The sequence below is a fragment of the Ostrea edulis genome, chromosome 6 (genome assembly GCF_947568905.1).
Source record: "Ostrea edulis chromosome 6, xbOstEdul1.1, whole genome shotgun sequence".
Classification (NCBI taxonomy): Eukaryota; Metazoa; Mollusca; class Bivalvia; order Ostreida; family Ostreidae; genus Ostrea; species Ostrea edulis.
Genome location: NC_079169.1, coordinates 22,187,782 through 22,205,983, shown reverse-complemented (window position 1 = coordinate 22,205,983; position 18,202 = coordinate 22,187,782). Strand labels below are relative to the sequence as shown.

Sequence of the window (18,202 nt, the reverse complement as noted above, 5' to 3'; positions counted from 1 at the left end):
CTTAACCAATCAAATTAAACTTGAATGCAATAGCCAATCAGTTGGTTGTTGCTGTACACAATCTTCAAACTGCTAAATTTAAAACAGGGCAAACGAAAAGGAAGGGACAAGTGAAAAAAATAAGGATTTGGATATTATCTGGTCTCCATTTGCTAGATTGATGTTATTTTTTTTAAGGTAATCTTTTGTAAAACTTTGTCGCGCAGGAGAAGATGTCGAGTGCTTTAAGAAGAGAGGAAATACGCAAAGAAGTACCTGACATTGTCATTGATCCTGGAAATGGAAAACGATACTTAAAGGGCAGATTTCTGGGCAAGGTACTACCACATATCACTTTCATACGTAAAAATTAAGATGTTTCGCCTTAATTCAATTTTTTAAATCTCAATGCAGGATTTGTATTCACATTTCGATACTTTGGTTTCAAAACGTGCACAGACATGCCCAAGAATTTAAATGAAAAAATGGTGGACTACCTGGAGGAAAGAAACAGACTGCAATTTGTCAGGCTTATCATTTTTAGTTCAGCAAGAAAATGATATTCAAACCATGTTATTAGCAACACTTTAGAAAAGAGAGAACCGAAAAGCAAAAATTCAAAAAATAGAAAGTGGGTCACAGTCAGAAATTTAATTTGATCAAGCCATCCTTCAAAAATGTTTAAATTTCGGTAACGTGACTCTCCTTTTGATAGGCGCAAGTGAGAGTTGTATTTTTTCATTTCTTGACCAAAAAAAATCACGAGTATACTTGTGGATTGAAATTCAATAGGCCTAAACTGACAAAACAGTTGGAAAGGCCCAGGCCTCCGATATCAAGTCCTATTTTAAAAAAACCCTGCAAAAGTAGTGTATGAGGAGAATAACAGATTGTATGGCCAAGAAACCCAGGCTAGGCACCATTCATTTAAACATAAAATTCTTTCTTTGTTGTTTTATTGGGTGATGAAGGTAGCAAGCATTGCAGAAAAAATTCATTAATTAGTGGGTTATTAACAAAATTTCTGTAATGATTGCTACCTTCTGACATCACCCAATAAAACAACAAAAAAAAAAAAATTTTATTGTTTATATTCATGTATTTTTAGAATATATACTAAATTCGAGCAGTTATATAGTATTATATCGTTAACCCTTTCATTACATTAATTGGAACAACCAAAGCACCCTTTGAACTTGACAATGCTCCATATATTTAAACTATGAAATGCATTCTTTGTTGTTTCATCGGGTGATGAAGGTAGCAAGCATTGCAGAAAAAAAGCATAACCCGCGTAAGTTTACTTGTCAGTTCAGTGTAAGAATGATCCTGTCATATCAAATCTTAAGAAGTTGTATTTTCTTTCTTTTTTAGGGTGGTTTTGCAAAATGTTACGAATTGACAGATACAGACACGAAGGAAATATTTGCTGGGAAAATAGTTCCCAAATCCCTCCTGGTAAAACAGCATCAAAAGGATAAGGTATGAGATATTTTTGGAATTCCATGGTGGAACGGATTTGGATTGCAGAATTTGTACTTATAAATAATGTATATCTTGGACTTTGAAAAAATTAAGAGTGTACTGTATGATCTTAGACAATTTTGATATAGTTTTATTTTTGGGGGAGGGGTTGATATAGCCATTGTAGAGAAGTATGAATTTTTTGTTTGATATATTTTAGATGACTCAGGAGATCAGTATTCATCGCAGTGTTTCCCATAAGCATATAGTCAAATTTCACAGTTTCTTTGAGGATGTGGACAACGTGTACATCCTTTTGGAACTGTGTCGAAGACGGGTGAGTTTCAATAGTTACCATTAGCACCTTGACACCTCATGGTGTTTGACAGATGGAAAGCATAAATTCTATATACAGGAGGTGGATTACTGTACCTGAAGCTGCCATTGCCTGTGGGCTTGTAAAATCTCATTATTTCTCCTAATAGTCTTTTTATACATTAATTAAAGTGAAGGGAAGAAATGATTTGATAGTGTTTTTTCACAAAATCTCTTAAAAGCTTTCAAATTTTCACACCATACTGCAATTTATAGACAAGTGCTACTGTCTGTACTGTCATATATATATATCACAGTAATATATTAATATATATATGTTACTCCATATATATATATGGAGTATTTTCAGCATGTGCGATATTATATTGGCTTTTATTAGTTTTAAGGATATGCGGGACGATGATCACGTGATGGTTGCGAATTTATTATAAATTTAGAACCGGACGCAGCGTAGTTAAAGCTTCCCGAGAAAAATCACAATGCTGTACAGACACACTATATGACGTCATAATAAAAAAGTACGTCACAACGTTGTATCGCTGGGAAAATGTCATCATATTTTGTCGTAATTTGCTACCGCTGTCAAATGTCATGTGTAAATCTGTTGGTTGAATTCTTGTCAAATGCTAATTTTTATTTTATTTCATAATGATTACAAGTCTCTTTTTCATATACATTGCATATATTATTATTATATATATGTATAGTATGCGCCACAGTAATTTTGATAGTATAGCCTATAAGTCACTGAAATCGCTCTTACATGTATGCACATACAATTTGCTTCTCTGGACATTTACAAAAAGAAAGTCAACTGTCTGTAAACAATGACTCAGTGCAAGTATAAGTTGATGATCGTTTGTTGATATTTACTATAGAAGTGTGAAACTAGAACTGGACACACATTTCTCCGAATCATGCTTGGGAAACGTACGATCTAGTCAGGTGCTTTTATAATCGATCTTTGTTTGCGAAAAATAACCCCAACCCCCCCCCCCCCCCCCCCTTATGACGACAATCGTTACTTTTGGTCAAATATTAACGTCCATACTAGGAATGTTTAATTTTTGCAAGCATTTTCATGTAAATATAAGTACACTTTATCTCTCAAACTATTTCATATTCCAAATTATTTTTACTAACACTGATACACGTCGGAATGTATGCGAGAAGCAGACGTGTGAAAATGAAAAAGGTGCAAAGTCACAACATGTGCGATACATAAATACCTTGAAAAATAGCATGGAGACGATTGAGTCAAGCGACATTAGCTACCATGGCCGCGGAAATGCTGTTGATCTTGTAAATGAAGTAGTAGCTCATATTGAAGTGAACTAGACCTAACCCGTGGTTTGAAAGAAGACGTATTGTTTGTTTTGAGCTAGACTAGACGTTTTGTTCAAAGCCATGTTTAATATATACTTGTATATTTAAAAAAATTATACTTATTAACTTAATTTTTGTTCCAGTGAAGGTTCAAGTGAGCTTTTCTTCTCAAGAACCATTGTTGACATTTACATGAAAGCTTTCTGACATAGTGCAGATTCAAGTTTGCAAAGGGTAGTTTGGGCCATAATAGGGACTACGGTTTTACATGCAAATATATATGGAAAGTCTTCAGATATGGGCCAAGGTGACTCAGGTGAGCGATGTGGCCCATGGGCCTCCTGTTGTATTTCTATTCTCCTTGAATGTTGATTTACTTATTTGTTTTTGTATGAACCAAAATCAGGCGATTTAACTGTAGTCTGTATCAGAGACCAGCATATTTTGTCTTGCGAACTATGAAGGTACGATGAGTCCAACTTTAATAATTGTCACTTCACAAACTCTGTCTACCTTGACATTGTGGAAAATGCACAGAAGCTGCTGATGGGGTGAAATATGAGATATGAAGTTTTATCATCCCTGGCGCGTGACTGTCTAGACCAATCAGATTATGCATTGCATAGAATTCTGTATCTTAAATATGAAAATGTTTGGATCCTGACATTCCATTCACACAAAAGTTTAATCTCATTTTCATTTGTGTTTAGTAATGTAAATTTTAAGCAGCAACTGCTTTTGTTTTACAGTCTATGATGGAGCTGCACAAAAGAAGGAAGGCTGTAACAGAACCGGAGGCACGCTACTTTGTTCAACAGGTCATTCTGGCATGTCAGTATCTCCACAACAACAAAGTCATTCACAGAGATCTTAAGCTGGGAAATCTCTTCATCAACGATGAAATGGAAGTTAAAATTGGAGACTTTGGATTGGCCACCAGAGTGGATTATGATGGCGAGAGGAAAAGGTTGGGAAACTGCAAAGAAAGACAAATAAGATTTTTATTTTATTTTTTTACAAGTTCCTACCTTGTTATTGCTGGGTAATTTAGTTTTTTGTATAGATCACATTTGTTTATTTTTGCAGAACATTATGTGGCACACCAAATTACATTGCACCAGAAGTACTTGGGAAGAAGGGTCACAGTTTTGAGGTGGATGTATGGTCTCTTGGTTGTATACTGTAAGTCTAGTTTCAACAAGTCATCAATTTTGAATTATTTGCTGCAGATTTGAAGAAGAAAAAGAAGATAATAAGATGCATGCTTTTAATTTTTGGTGGTTGTAGGTATACCTTACTTGTTGGCAAGCCTCCTTTTGAGACGTCCTGTTTAAAGGACACTTACTTGAAGATTAAGAAAAACGAATATCACATTCCCTCCAGAGTTACCATGCCAGCCAAAAATCTCATTATGAAACTACTCAAGGGTGACCCAACAGACAGGCCTAACATGGAAGCTTTGTTAGAGGATGAATTTTTCCACATAGGTACCAAAAAATCAATTAATTTAAAGTCTCTGATAGTAATTAATTGATAGGAATTCTGGGCAGGGTTGGATTTCGAGCTGGTGGTGTTCATAATAAAAGGTTGGTCTGAAAATCCATTTATTTTGGGTCTTGTTATTACCAAGAGCTGATAATCCAAAGCTATGGCACCAAAAAATGTGCCAATTTTTTTTGATTTTGAATTAAACGTGTAGATTTTTGTACCATCTAATTTAAAGGGGTTAGGGGGATTAAAGTGACATTTACAGTGAAGAAATGACAGCAGATGATAAAAGACTTCAATTCTGACATCACATGAAAGGAAATGACACAGAATTAGTCATAAATATTAATATAGTTTTGTCACCAAAGGATGATGTCTTCAACTTTTCTCATGAATTTTCACATTTTTTGCTAAATTTTACCTTTATCTGATGCATCTGTTTGTTCTAAATTTATAGGTTACCTCCCTCCTCGCCTCCCAACCAGCTGTCTGACCATGGCCCCCAGATTTGACACAATAGCCCGATCAGAGGCGTTATCTAGACGACCGCTATTGGAAATCAACAGAGCAGGTAAAATTATGCTTGCCTTAGGGCTGAAACGATTCACCGAAATATTGATACTGTTCAATATAAACGCTCAATTCAATATTCGATTCATTGCCTCGATTTTCGGTTCGATACATTTATTACATACGGGTTCAGTAAAATACATCAGTCTCGGCCAGTACATATTATTTCTACCTGCATGAGGGACAAAATAGCGTCATATAATGTTTAAATAGTTGTTTGCCTTGAGGTTGACGAAAATAATAATAAACTATATCATTTTAAACTACAGTGAACAGGCATCTCACCATTTGGCAGTTTTGCTTTTAAAATTATGATTTTGAATCTTGATAATTAATTTTTTCTTCAATGTTGTTATTGGTTTCTTCTGTAAATTGTATTGTATTGAAAGTATTGAATCCTGGCATAAGTATTACAATATGTATCGTATCGTGAAGGGGGCGTATCGTTTCAGCCTTAGCTTACCTGTAAATGAGTTTCTTCAGTTTGTTAAAATTTTACTGATTGTGACCTTTAATATTCTTGATCTTTTTTTCTCCCACTCAGATGGAAATTCGCGACCACAGACTGCCCCAACAGACATTAAAAAAGATGACAAATACCCGTCTGAGTTGGAACAAGCAGATGAGGGACGGAGGAAAGGAAGTAAGAAATAGTGTTTTATGTACAGCATTTCATTATTCTCTGTTCAATTGTCCACAGTCAGTTTATTCCCTTGTTAGATTTTCACTTTTAATAATTCTTCATATCCACGGTACCAATTTTGGTATAACTTCATCAGTGCTCAACCTTAATGCATGTCTGTCGGCCTGAGATGAACAAATAGTTGAGAGAATCTATAAATTTAAAAATAATCTGTCGATTATGCTGGTAAAATAAATCGTGTTTGGTTGGGCCACAGTTTTTTAATTTCTTGGTTTACGGATTTTTTTCTCTAAAAAATTAGGGTTTAGAAAATATAGTTCCTGCCAAACCCTTTCAAAATTCGAATTGCCACAAAAATTTTGGACTGAATGGGGTTTAAGTAATACATGCTTAGGGCTGTTCCAGAAATGATCAAATGGGGGGGTCGGGCGGCAAACGATATTTTTTTGTATGGGTGGTCGTATTTTTTCATATTTTAATTGGTCCGTGGTTGGACTGTTAAAAAAATATTTATTGTGGGTAGTTTCTATTGTTTTATTTTGTGCCATGTGGGTGTTGAGTTTTCAGAATATTTTTATTGTCGCTCTTGTCGTGTTGGTTACAAAACGTCGGAGGGAAAATTGAAAACGTGCTTCGGAAATCGGAAGTAACATAGAACTATTTGAGTTGTCGCTCTTTACAGCGCATAACTTTCCATTACGGCACTCTTCAAATTAGAGGCGCGTTTAGTAGGGTCCCTTTGGACGTGATGGCGGCGAACTCTGTTCTGTAGATTATTACAGTGCATCGATTTTGGGAATATTTCGAAACCAATAGGTATTCCGTTTTCTAATAAAAATAGGCAAACCTTAGTTGATTTATACGAGGGTACCGATGCGTTATATTTATCAGTCGGTGTGATGGTGATATAGAGGCCTCCGGGCGCGGGCTCCATTAGAAGACGAACGATTCGTGGAAAAACATATCCATACCCATTTCATGATAATAGCATCGTTTGGACTCCCAATCTTTCCAACATTCCCGCCATAGATGCCTTTGATTGTTGATGTGACATCGTTTCTTCAGAACTACTGTGATACAATGTCGCACAGGCATTACCGCGTCATTGACTAGAATGTTTGTCCCGAAAACCTCGCGAGATTTGTACCGTTTTCATTTTTAAAAATATTTTTGTGGTGGGTCTGGTTAGTTTTTTTTTTTATTAGATGGGTCATTGTAAAATGAGTTTATTAATTTGATGGGTCATGGGGTAATTTTTAATTTTTTTTTTATGGGTGCTTGGTATATACAAAAGGTGCCTCCCGACCCCCCCATGTATTTATTTCTGGAATAGCCCTTAATATATTTGGACAAATGGGATCAGTATTGAACCTGTTGATGCAAATTTACAGTGTGCGAAATTAACCATGGACCGATAGACAATGTCTATAGAAAATCAAGTCGGTCTATAATAATCAAATAATACTACAATGTACGTCATTTTCGTGCAAATTCGGAATGTCCTTTTTGAACGGTTTTAAAAATATGTGGAAGGGGGGTGCACGCACTTGAATCAAACAGAAAGCAGTCAGTACAACAAGTTCCAGCAAGGCTAAAGTCGCAGAAAATCATGAGAAAATGAAACGTAGTATATGTGACTTAGATGAAGAATCAGGCAGTGAAACTGAGTTGGAACAAAATGAAAAAGAAAACGAAATTCTAATTGAAAAGCTTGACGTGCATGAAATTGAAAAAGAATTGAAATCCACGTCATGGATGCCATCTTTTGAATGGAAAAACAATGTGGTTCTTTATTTTGGAATTTACATAACTAAACGATAAACAATGGACATTTGATAATGATAGAAAGTTAATATAATAAACAAATACCATTTTTGAAGGAAACAGCATTGTTGTCAAGGTGCACAATAGTCGCTATATACCACTGTCTGAAGTTGACAGTGAAGAGAATATTAAAGTTGATAATAAAACATTGACCTCAAATCAAGTTCATTTTTATTACTTGACATTTTGTCATCTGAACTCTTTTTTTTTTTTTTTTTTTTTTTTTTTTTTTTTTTTTTTTTTTTTTTTTATACCTCCGAACGGATTTGGAAATTTTGAAATCCGTAAACCAATTTTTAAAAAAAAAATTGGCCTTATTATTGGTTTTTTCTGTAGATTGTATCATTGAAATTATTGAATCACTGCATAAGTGTTGCAGTATTACAATATGTATCGTATCGTAAAATGGAACCGAACCCGACCCGAACAACATGACCCTGCGGTTTTTGGTTATTTCGGGCACCCGTTAAAGCCCTAATACAAGTCATATCTAGATCATATCTCAAGCACTGCTAGGCAAAAAAAAAAAAAAAAAAAAAAACCACATCAAACTTGGTCAGTTGAGGGAGGGTGTGTGTGACCCAGAAGTAGGTCACTGGCCTCATTTTGGAATTTTTTGTCTTATATGTATTAAAAATGCATCTGTATCATGTCTGGTCTGCCGATTGTGGAGTATGCAAACACTGCCGATAGATTGTGGAGTATGCAAACACTGCCGATAGATTGTGGAGTATGCAAACACTGCCGATAGATTGTGGAGTGTGCAAACACTGCCGATAGATTGTGGAGTGTGCAAACACTGATAATGTATCGTGTACGTGTGGTTCCAAACAGATGCAACATGAACTCTAGTGGTGCACTTGATAATGTGGTATTTAGCAAGTGGACTTTTATGTAGGTGGTCATTGTGAATCGTCTGTCTTTTGTTCATGATATACGGTATGTATCAAACTTATTTTTGTATATGTAGGTGATGAGCCAGCAGACTACTACTTATCTGACCTCTTTGCTGCTCTGTCAACTGTGATAGCATCAAAACCATCTGAAAAAATTCATATACAAGAAGGTAATTAATTTTTTAGTTTTCATTTTATATGCCTGATATTTGGGCAGTGCATAATTTGAAATAATTAAAAGGGGAAACGCTATACTGATAACAGAATGAAAATAGTTATTGACTTTTGTAGAGGAGGCTGAGGACCCAGCTGCCATTCCTATCTACTGGGTCAGTAAGTGGGTGGATTACTCTGACAAGTATGGACTGGGGTACCAGCTGTGTGACAACAGTGTAGGGGTCCTGTTCAATGACTCGACACGCCTCATTCTGCTAGCTAATGGAGAGTAAGTGAATGGGAATAGAATATAAGTGTGGGGTATGAAAATGTTGGATAGAGCCTCTTTTGGGTCAAGTTAAAAGATCACCAGCCAGAGTTGCTGTATGAGGCTATATATATAACTGTTGGAGTAGCTAAGTATTATTATTGTCAACTCATTAGTGAATGCAAATATTCACATTTACATGTTTACAGGTAAAGTAGGATTGAGATGTAATGGCTGCAATCTTAAAACTCTTCACTTTTGACTATAACACTCCTGCTATTGAATCATTTAGAATATAAATGTGTATGACAGTTGGAAAATAAATGCTTGTTTTAGGAATGTGCAGTACATTGAGAGAGATGGCACTGAGCATTATCACACCCTAAAAGTATTCCCTGAAACCCAGACCAAAAAAGTCACTCTGCTCAAATACTTCCGAAACTACATGAATGAACATCTACTCAAGGTATTTAAGAATTTATTATATGTTGCTATGATAAATAAACATGACTGAAGAAGACCAGTAACATGGTCGAATATTTCAAAACAGTGTTTAGAATTTATATAGATAGATATATGCCATCAAACAACTGATATATGTAACACTTCCAGTCCAAACTACTTTCAAGATCATCGATAAATTCTTCAAAAAGAATGTTTGATTCTTATAATTCCAATTCATTCACTTTATTAACAATTGCAAAAATTTGAATAGTTTCCCCGCATTATGTTATTTGTTTTCAGGTGTGTATGAATACATCGTGTTTTCGGATTTATTGATGTGTAAACTCTTGTTCAGCTTTATTTTTGTCCAATCAAAACAATTGTAATAAATAACATTGGAATTATAAGATATTATTTTTTCAATCTTTTCAATATCCAAGTGTGGATTAGGGAGACATCACAAATTATAAGATCTTAGTAGGGTTATCACCTGAGGGCGCCTAGATGCCTACTCAGACCTGATAATTTGTGATCTCTCCTTGCTAAACAGTCCATAATACATGTAGTTTTATTATCCTGAAGAATCTGAACATTAAAAAAGGTATCAAACATTTTTTGACTTGTATCATACTAAATTTTTTTTTTTTTTTTTTTTTTATAATTTATTTATTTTTTTGGTTTCATACAATACATCAAACACTTACACAAACATACCTTTCATACATGCATACATCTCCCTGTGGTTTAGGTTACTTGCTGTACAATAGTGAAAGTACTAATAATAACAATAATACATGTACTAAAAATAATGACAAGTACATGTAGTAATAATTAATCAATTGCAAAAATATTTTCCCACTTCATCCATATTTTATCAAAGTTATGTATTTTAAATGTTTGAATTGCAGCATATTTCTCTACATGATATTTAAACTTTAAGTGACATAGTAATCTAACAAGATTTGGTTCTTTATTCTGCATTAAACAGATAAATATGTATTGTTTAGCATATAAAATTATAAAGTTTATGGCTTTATTATTTAAAGACAGTGGAATTTCACCAAATATTATATTTGACACATTAAAACCAATTCTTTCTGAAATTTTTCTATATATATGAAGACTTAACTCACTCCACAATGTTTGGGTCTTATTACACGAAGTAAAAATATGTGTTATTGTTTCAATATTACTTGTACAAAATCTACAGAGATCATCTGTTTTAACACTAATGTTTTTCAAATAATAACCAACAGGAAGAATTCTATGTAAAATTCTAAACTGTAGCCACTGAACAGAAGAATCACTAGATGTTTTGAAACAAATTTTAAAAAGATCTTGCACTGAAATATCATCTACTCCATATGAAGATAGTTCAGTTTTCCACTTGCCCATAGAAGTTGGGATATCTTCTTTTGCATTTAAAATATTGTAAATAATAGAACATCTTTCATGTAATAAAACTGGTTCAAAAAATATAGGCATACATGGATTAACATTTTGTTTGGTTGAGTGTCTATCAATTGACAGACGTTTTAAATATTTTGAAATTGCAGTAATAATGCTATTGTATTTCATTACACATACTTCTTGAAGATTGTATAAACACTGAAATTTTTCTATGGTATGGAAGTTACAATCAGTATCAAAAAAATCTTGAACAGCTTTAATCCCCTTTTCATACCATTTCTCATAAAACACAGGTTTTCCCGCAATTCTAATATTAGAATTGTACCACACTGGAATATTATGAAAATTATTTTTAATATTTGGAAGATTTTGACTAGTCTTCAAATAAAAAAACCAAGCATTAAAAACATCCTTCCAAAAAACATTGCTTTTAACACATAATTGTTCCACAATAAAACTATCTCCAAAGTCATATAATTTCTTTAAAATATCATTTCCATACATGGCAAAAAAAATATTCATCCATGGTTTCTGACAGTTGGACCTAGTAAGCCTTTTAATCCAAGAGCATTTCAATGATGTAATAAAATTGCTTATATCAACCATCTTGATACCACCCGATAGATAGTCTTGTGTTATCACAGACCTCTTAACTTTATCTACACTAGATTTCCATAGGAATTCAAAAATAATTTTGTATAAATAAGAGATTGTTTCTTTCTTTGGAGTAGGAAGTGATATAAACAAATGATTCAATTTTGGAATAAGCAAGGTTTTAATGACAGTAGCCCGCCCAATGGGAGTAAGAATCCTTCTTTTCCACTGTTCAGTAAGAGCAACGATTTTTGGTATTTGAATTCCGAAATTTATATCTTCAATTTCTGTAAGGTCAACTGAAAAATTAATACCCAATAAATTAAAAGTTGTTGATCCCCAATCTAATTTCCATCTTGTATGGTGAAAAACTTGATCTGAAAATTTCTTTGAACCAATCCAAACAATTTTTGTTTTAGAAGAATTAATCCTTAGACCAGAAAAACTGGAAAAAAATTCTATCGTATCTAGAGCTGCAAAAAGCGATTCAGGTGATCCGTCAAGGGCTAGTGAAGAATCATCTGCATATTGCGATATTTTGTGTTCTGTGTTTCTATACATATGCCTTTTATACTTTTGTTTTGTTTAATTAATATTGCAAGAATTTCTGCACATAGAATGAATAAATAAGGTGCAATGGGATCACCCTGCCTACATCCCCTTTGTATATCAAACTGTTCAGATAAGAAGCCACTCTGTAAAACTGAGGCTCTGAAATTTGTGTTTAAGATTTTTATCCATTGAATAAAGTTTTCCCCAAAACCAAAATACTTTAAAACTTTATATATGAATGACCATGACATTGAGTCGAAGGCCTTTTCGAAATCAATGAGAACTAGAAGGCCTGGGATATTATTTCTTTCAGTGTATGACATAATATCATATATAAATCGAGTATTCTCCCCTATATATCTACCTTTTAAAAAACCAGACTGTGTATCGGATATTATATAATCCAAAACTTGTTTAATTCTAAAGCTGAGACAACCAGATATAATTTTGTATAATACATTTAAAAGTGTAATTGGTCGCCAGTTTTTTAAAAACTGTCTTGGTTTGTCCCCTTTAGGTAAGCATGAAATGATTCCTAGTCTTTGCGAAATAGGAAGTTCCCTCTTATGATATATACAATTAATAGCTCTAACAACATAATATTTAATGTCATTCCAAAAAAATTTAAAGAATTCAGTTGTATAACCATCGCTACCCGGGGATTTGTTGTTTTTCATATTTTTTAATACTTTAAGAACCTCTGCTTCTTCAATATCCTCCTCCAGTTTTTTGGTTGCATGTGTATCTAACTTGGGAGAATTGTAATCTGAGATGATGCTTTCCAGGTCGACATTAATTAAGTTAAAATCATTATTAGTATATAAGGCTTCATAATATTTCTTGACACCTTCTAATATATCTGACTGATTGTAAATTGTACCAGTATCCAACTGAATTTTTTTGATAGTTTTATTTAAATAATTTCGGGATTCTAAATTACAAAAGTATTTTGAAGGTTTTTCCCCTTCCTCTATCCAACGTGCACGAGACCTTATCATGTGACCTTGTAGCTTTTCTTTTCTAATGTTTTCAAGAGCTGCTCTCTTCTCATCTAGAATATCAAAATCAATAGGAGAGTCAGACTCTAAAATTTCAATTTCGTCTAAAAGTTTCTTTTCTTTGATGTCTTTTTCTCTTTTCTTAAATGCTGAGTATGATATAGTAATTCCCCTAATTTCCATCATTAAAACCTCCAGAAATAAACTTTCATCAATATCGTTTTTGCACTGAAAATTTATATTATCTATGTTATCCAAATATTGGCTAGTAACAGATTGAATAGTTTCTTTGACCTTCATAACATATTTTTTGTCTGTTAATAAATTGTTATTAAATTTCCAAAGGCCACGCCCTCTTGTAAAGGGATTAAATTTTAATTCAAGAATAACAACAGAATGATCAGATCTATATCCTGGCTTTATGGTACAGTTTTCAACCAAATTTGACAAACTATCAGATACAAGAAAGTAGTCAAGGCGACATCACAAATTATAAGATCTTAGTAGGGTTATCACCTGAGGGCGCCTAGATGCCTACTCAGACCTGATAATTTGTGATCTGAAGAATCTGAACATTAAAAAAGGTATCAAACATTTTTTGACTTGTATCATACTAAATTTTTTAATAACATCAAAAAAATCAACAAATTCGTAACAACTTTTCCTGCAGAAAATATGGATAATTTTTCAATTGTTTAGTGAAATTAATGTTACCCTCAACTACATGCAAGTTTGTTTTACATTCAAAGTTAAACAAGCAAAGCTTTTGATTGTGACGTCACAGTAGAATGATGCAAAAACATGACATCAAGCGTAAACATTTTGTGTGCAGATCTTGTGCAGCTAGAATATAGTTATTCAAGTAAAGAAACAACTTTGTCCTTTCTTCTAACATTTAAATACAGTATTCAATTAGTACTGTGTATTGCAGGCTGGAGCCAATATGACTCCCAGAGAGGGTGATGACATGACACGGTTACCTTTCCTCAGACACTGGTTCAGGACCAGGAGCGCCATTGTTTTACACCTCAGTAATGGAACTTTACAGGTAGGTCTGCAGGAAAATATCAGTAAAAAAAAGTTGGACCCATTGGTAGAGAAGGGCGTATTCCAGGGAAGTTCAAGGTCTAAGATCTCTCTCTCTCTCTTTTTCTCCCTCTCTCTCTCTCTCTCTCTCTCTCTCTCTCTCTCTCTCTCTCTATATATATATATATACACACCGTACCTGCAACGTTATTCTTGACATGATAAACAATAGAACATGATATGATAGGATACACGATAAACCTGATAAACGATCTTCCCGATAGACCTGATAAACACAAAACACGATAAATGATCATCACGATAAACGGAAAACCTGATAGAAATGTTGTAAATTTAGAAGCAATTTAGACAGAACGAAATTTTGATACCTACAACATAATTACATTATGTTGATAATAATACTGAAGGATTTCAATATTCATCATACACCTAAAACGTATAATTTCTTTAATCCACACTCGTACATTTAAAAAATAAATAATTTTAATTCCATTTTTTACGCCATCACAGCTAAAATCAGAAAACTATAACTATATACGATTTTTAATTCATTATTTGATATCTATATGAATTGTCCCAGCCAATGATTCTAAAATTATAGTGTCACTTAATGTTTAATATATAAATTGCACAGGGAATTAACTAAATGTAATATAATGTAGTGATATCATGCTTCAGTAGCTTTCTTATTCTAATGTCTATTATCTTGAATGTGAAATAAAACCCAAGTAATATTTTGTGTAGTGAGGAGGAGGTTCTTTTGCATCAAGCTCTAAGTTCACCGTTCATTCAATAATTACAATTAAATAAATTATTATACTTTCATGTAAAATACTCGAACCTGATTGGTCGAGAAACATTTGAAAAAACATATTGTTACCCTCTGAGAACAGAAAACACGCTCCAGGGTGATAGTATCTAGCAACGGGTAACAGTACTTGACAATGGGTGATATTATAAAAAATTATCACATGCGTCAAATTTATGCGTGTACGGTTCGCCGTAGATTGCTAGACGACGTCGTTTGAGCGTTTGTAATAAACGAGAGTACCCGCATCGATATACGAAATATCGCACGACAGTGATTGATCAAATGTAAACAGACGTAAGTTTTTCTGCTTTCCAGTTTACATAACATTCAGTATAATAAAACAAATATTGCATGTAGTTGAAGGTTACATTGAAATTTTCACCCCTCGGTTGACAATGGTTTTCTCGGGGTGAAAATTTTCAATGTTACCCTCAACTACATGCAATATTTATATATTATTTTCATCATGACCGCTTTGAAAAATTCCACTGCACTACACCAAATCTTCATACGTTATATATTTCTACACTATGATTGATAATTGATAGTCATAAGTAATTGGAACATATGTATTTGAATTGATATCTTTATAGCAAAAAATGAATAAACTATGAAAAAATAAACAAAACCCGGCCTTCTTATATTCACAATTTTGAAACGCTTAAAGATTTTTGTGTTTAGTATGTAAAAAAACATTCAAATAATCATCAAAACCGGCATCAATTTTCAGTATCTACCCGTACGACTATGGGTGCAAGTGTACATGTGCAAGTAAACAAAAAAAACAATGATGACAGCCGATTCGTGCTCAGTTGAGCAGACTTATGGGAGATGCAACACCAATTGTACCCTTTACAAACTTAATCTTCTAAATGTGTGAAATACAATGTTTGCAGTCAAAACACGGGTGATACACGGACGCGCACAAGTTCAGTAGTTGGTATATAAATAGAATACAGGTGGAATAAATCGGAAGAAAAAGAGCCTTTATTAAAATATATGTAATAAACAATGTAATATACTGATTTTTCCTTTCAAATCGGAACTTCCTATTTCTCTGTTAGTGTTAATTAAAAATAATTGTTTCTAGACAAGCAAGCGTTTATGAACTTCAGATGAAAGAGCTTTCAGATTTACTGTCCCGGGATTGCTCGGCAAACCACCGCCTACTTTTCATACTACTTAGAATGAAATTGTGATAAATGTTCACCATCTCTGGACAGACATATAGCTCTTTTTCTGCCTTAAAATTGACAGCTTTATGTTCTCCTTCAATTATACTGTCTTTTCTTGATTCCTAAAAATAGCCGCTTTAACAAAACGAATAAAGCTTTTGAAAAGTATCCTACTTTTTCATTAAATTTAATATACAATCCCGATAGTTTCCGAAACTACACGATAAAGGATTTTCACGACAAACGGAAAACCTGATACACGATAGACCTGATAAACGCAAAACACGATAGAAAACGGAAAACCTGATAAACGCAAAACATGATACGATAGGATACATGCACGATAGAACACGATAGGAATGTCAAGAATAACGTTGCGGGTACTGTATGTGTGTATGTATGTATGTATATATATCTATATCAAATTCGTTTGCAGACCTGTCCATAGTTTGGGCCTAGTGTTTTACACTTTTTTTTTCTCTCAAGAGACTGATAAATGAAAACGTTTCTTTCAGATCAATTTCTTCCAAGACCATACAAAGATAATTTTATGTCCACTGATGCAAGCTGTAACCTATATCGATGAGAAGAGAGACTTCCACATCTTTAAACTGACTGGTATTGAAAAGTATGGATGTACTCGAGAGCTGGCTAGTAGACTAAGATATGCCAGGACCATGGTGGAACGCCTCATGACCTCCAAATCGGGGTCAGGTCGTGTGAGGTCAGCCAACCCTTCTACATCTTAGCGTGTCAGTGGTTGTGTGATGTGAAATTTTACGTTAGTGTAGTGCTGAGACGGAAGTAGGTATTCAATGCTGATACATTGTGTCTCGTGTGCTAGGATCGAGAGTTAAAGTCTACTTGCCTATAAATCCATCTCCGGGAATGAATGGAAGGTCACAATCGTAGACCTCAGACTTTTAAGGACATTTAGATATTGAAGATTTTTGGCTGTACAATTATGAATGTGATTGCAAGTCTCATTTTTGTACCTGTCTTTCATACATGTAGAGGACATTAAGTTTTATGTTCCAACTTTTTAATATTGATCAGGTATACGTGTATTTCTACTCCACAATTCTCCCTGTCACCCTCAAATTGTTTTAAATGAAGATAGTTATGTTGGGTTTTTTTCTTTTTTGATTATAAAGAAAATATCTTATTAAGTACATAATCAGAAATAATCATGTACAAAGGGAAGTGATTTTATTGAATCATGTAATTGGTGGTCTGTGGGTTAGTGCTAAGTTGTCTTTCTTGAGCTTGATTTGGTGAGTACGCAAGAATTAGCTTGTTGACTGGGAACAGAACACACCTATGTTTGGTGCTTTGTTTGTTTCTGTTGTTTTGTTGACACTGGTTTTTCATGCTTTGAAGTTTACTGACATGAATTTTTAAAAACATACATTTATATATATATAGGAATTGGAGAAATGAAAGGTTTGCTTGTTAATTTCTCGAGTGACATATCAAAACAAGGCGAGAAAGCTTATGATAGAACTAGCGTTAATATAAAATGTGTTCAGACTGTACATAATATTTGTAGAACTGGTGTACATTATTTATGACTGTAGTAGACAATACTGTACATACAGTTAGTATCTAGTATTGTAACGTGTGTATTACAATACTTGCATAAGAAAATATTGTCTAAATATTTATTTGTATTGTGTAACGGTTGGATTCTATTCTCCTGTACTCGAGGGTAAGATGTGATGGGAATGAAGAGGCCAGCGGAACAATTTTTTTCCCTCCATGAGTCTCTTATGAGTTATTTCAGTTCGTTAAGAAGTGTTTGATAACGGTGAAATTTGGTATACTTTAGGGTACAACTTTAGGGTACAACTTCTAGCTCAAATTCAGAAACCCAAATCACATTCAACTCTTATGTACTTATCGTACATACATGCAGATTTACGTATACACATGAAAGAGAGTTTACTTGTCCTGACTGTATAGAGATAAACGACTGATGTTATACACTGATGTGAGGATGTAATGCAGGGTTTTCTATTGGGGGTTGTTGTTGTAAACATTAACGTCTGGCAAGTCCAAGAGAGATGTTGTGTATGAATTGTGTTCTGGATCTTTTTTTTCCATGTTTGTCTCCTTAACTGTCCATCTGACTTTGTAATTACAAAAGCACTCAATATTATCGTTATCAATAAATGACTAGACCACTACATTTCTTGGGTTATTTTTAGTTTAGGCATATAAA

The 18,202-nt window shown here is 33.7% G+C and overlaps 1 protein-coding gene across 1 annotated transcript; it reads left to right on the top strand.

Annotated features, from left to right (window-relative positions):
• The first annotated feature begins 16 nt into the window (after positions 1 to 16).
• LOC125646498 (serine/threonine-protein kinase PLK1-like) lies at positions 17 to 18,167 on the top strand. The gene is made up of 13 exons (XM_048872824.2): positions 17 to 317; positions 1,354 to 1,461; positions 1,664 to 1,780; positions 3,855 to 4,072; positions 4,192 to 4,287; positions 4,393 to 4,592; positions 5,051 to 5,164; positions 5,708 to 5,806; positions 8,601 to 8,696; positions 8,818 to 8,971; positions 9,287 to 9,416; positions 13,880 to 13,996; positions 16,497 to 18,167. Exons 1-13 carry the CDS (start codon positions 213 to 215, stop codon positions 16,728 to 16,730), a joined length of 1,788 nt encoding a protein of 595 aa, XP_048728781.1. The 5' UTR covers positions 17 to 212; the 3' UTR covers positions 16,731 to 18,167.
• Positions 18,168 to 18,202: the final 35 nt, after the last annotated feature.

Excerpts from the sequence above, each read along its gene's own strand:
- LOC125646498 (XM_048872824.2), top strand. The coding sequence starts at position 213 with ATGTCGAGTGCTTTAAGAAGAGAGGAAATACGCAAAGAAGTACCTGAC. Across the intron at positions 8,972-9,286 it reads ATTCTGCTAGCTAATGGAGA|GAATGTGCAGTACATTGAGA; the intron begins GTAAGTGAATGG and ends TGCTTGTTTTAG. Across the intron at positions 13,997-16,496 it reads TCAGTAATGGAACTTTACAG|ATCAATTTCTTCCAAGACCA; the intron begins GTAGGTCTGCAG and ends CGTTTCTTTCAG.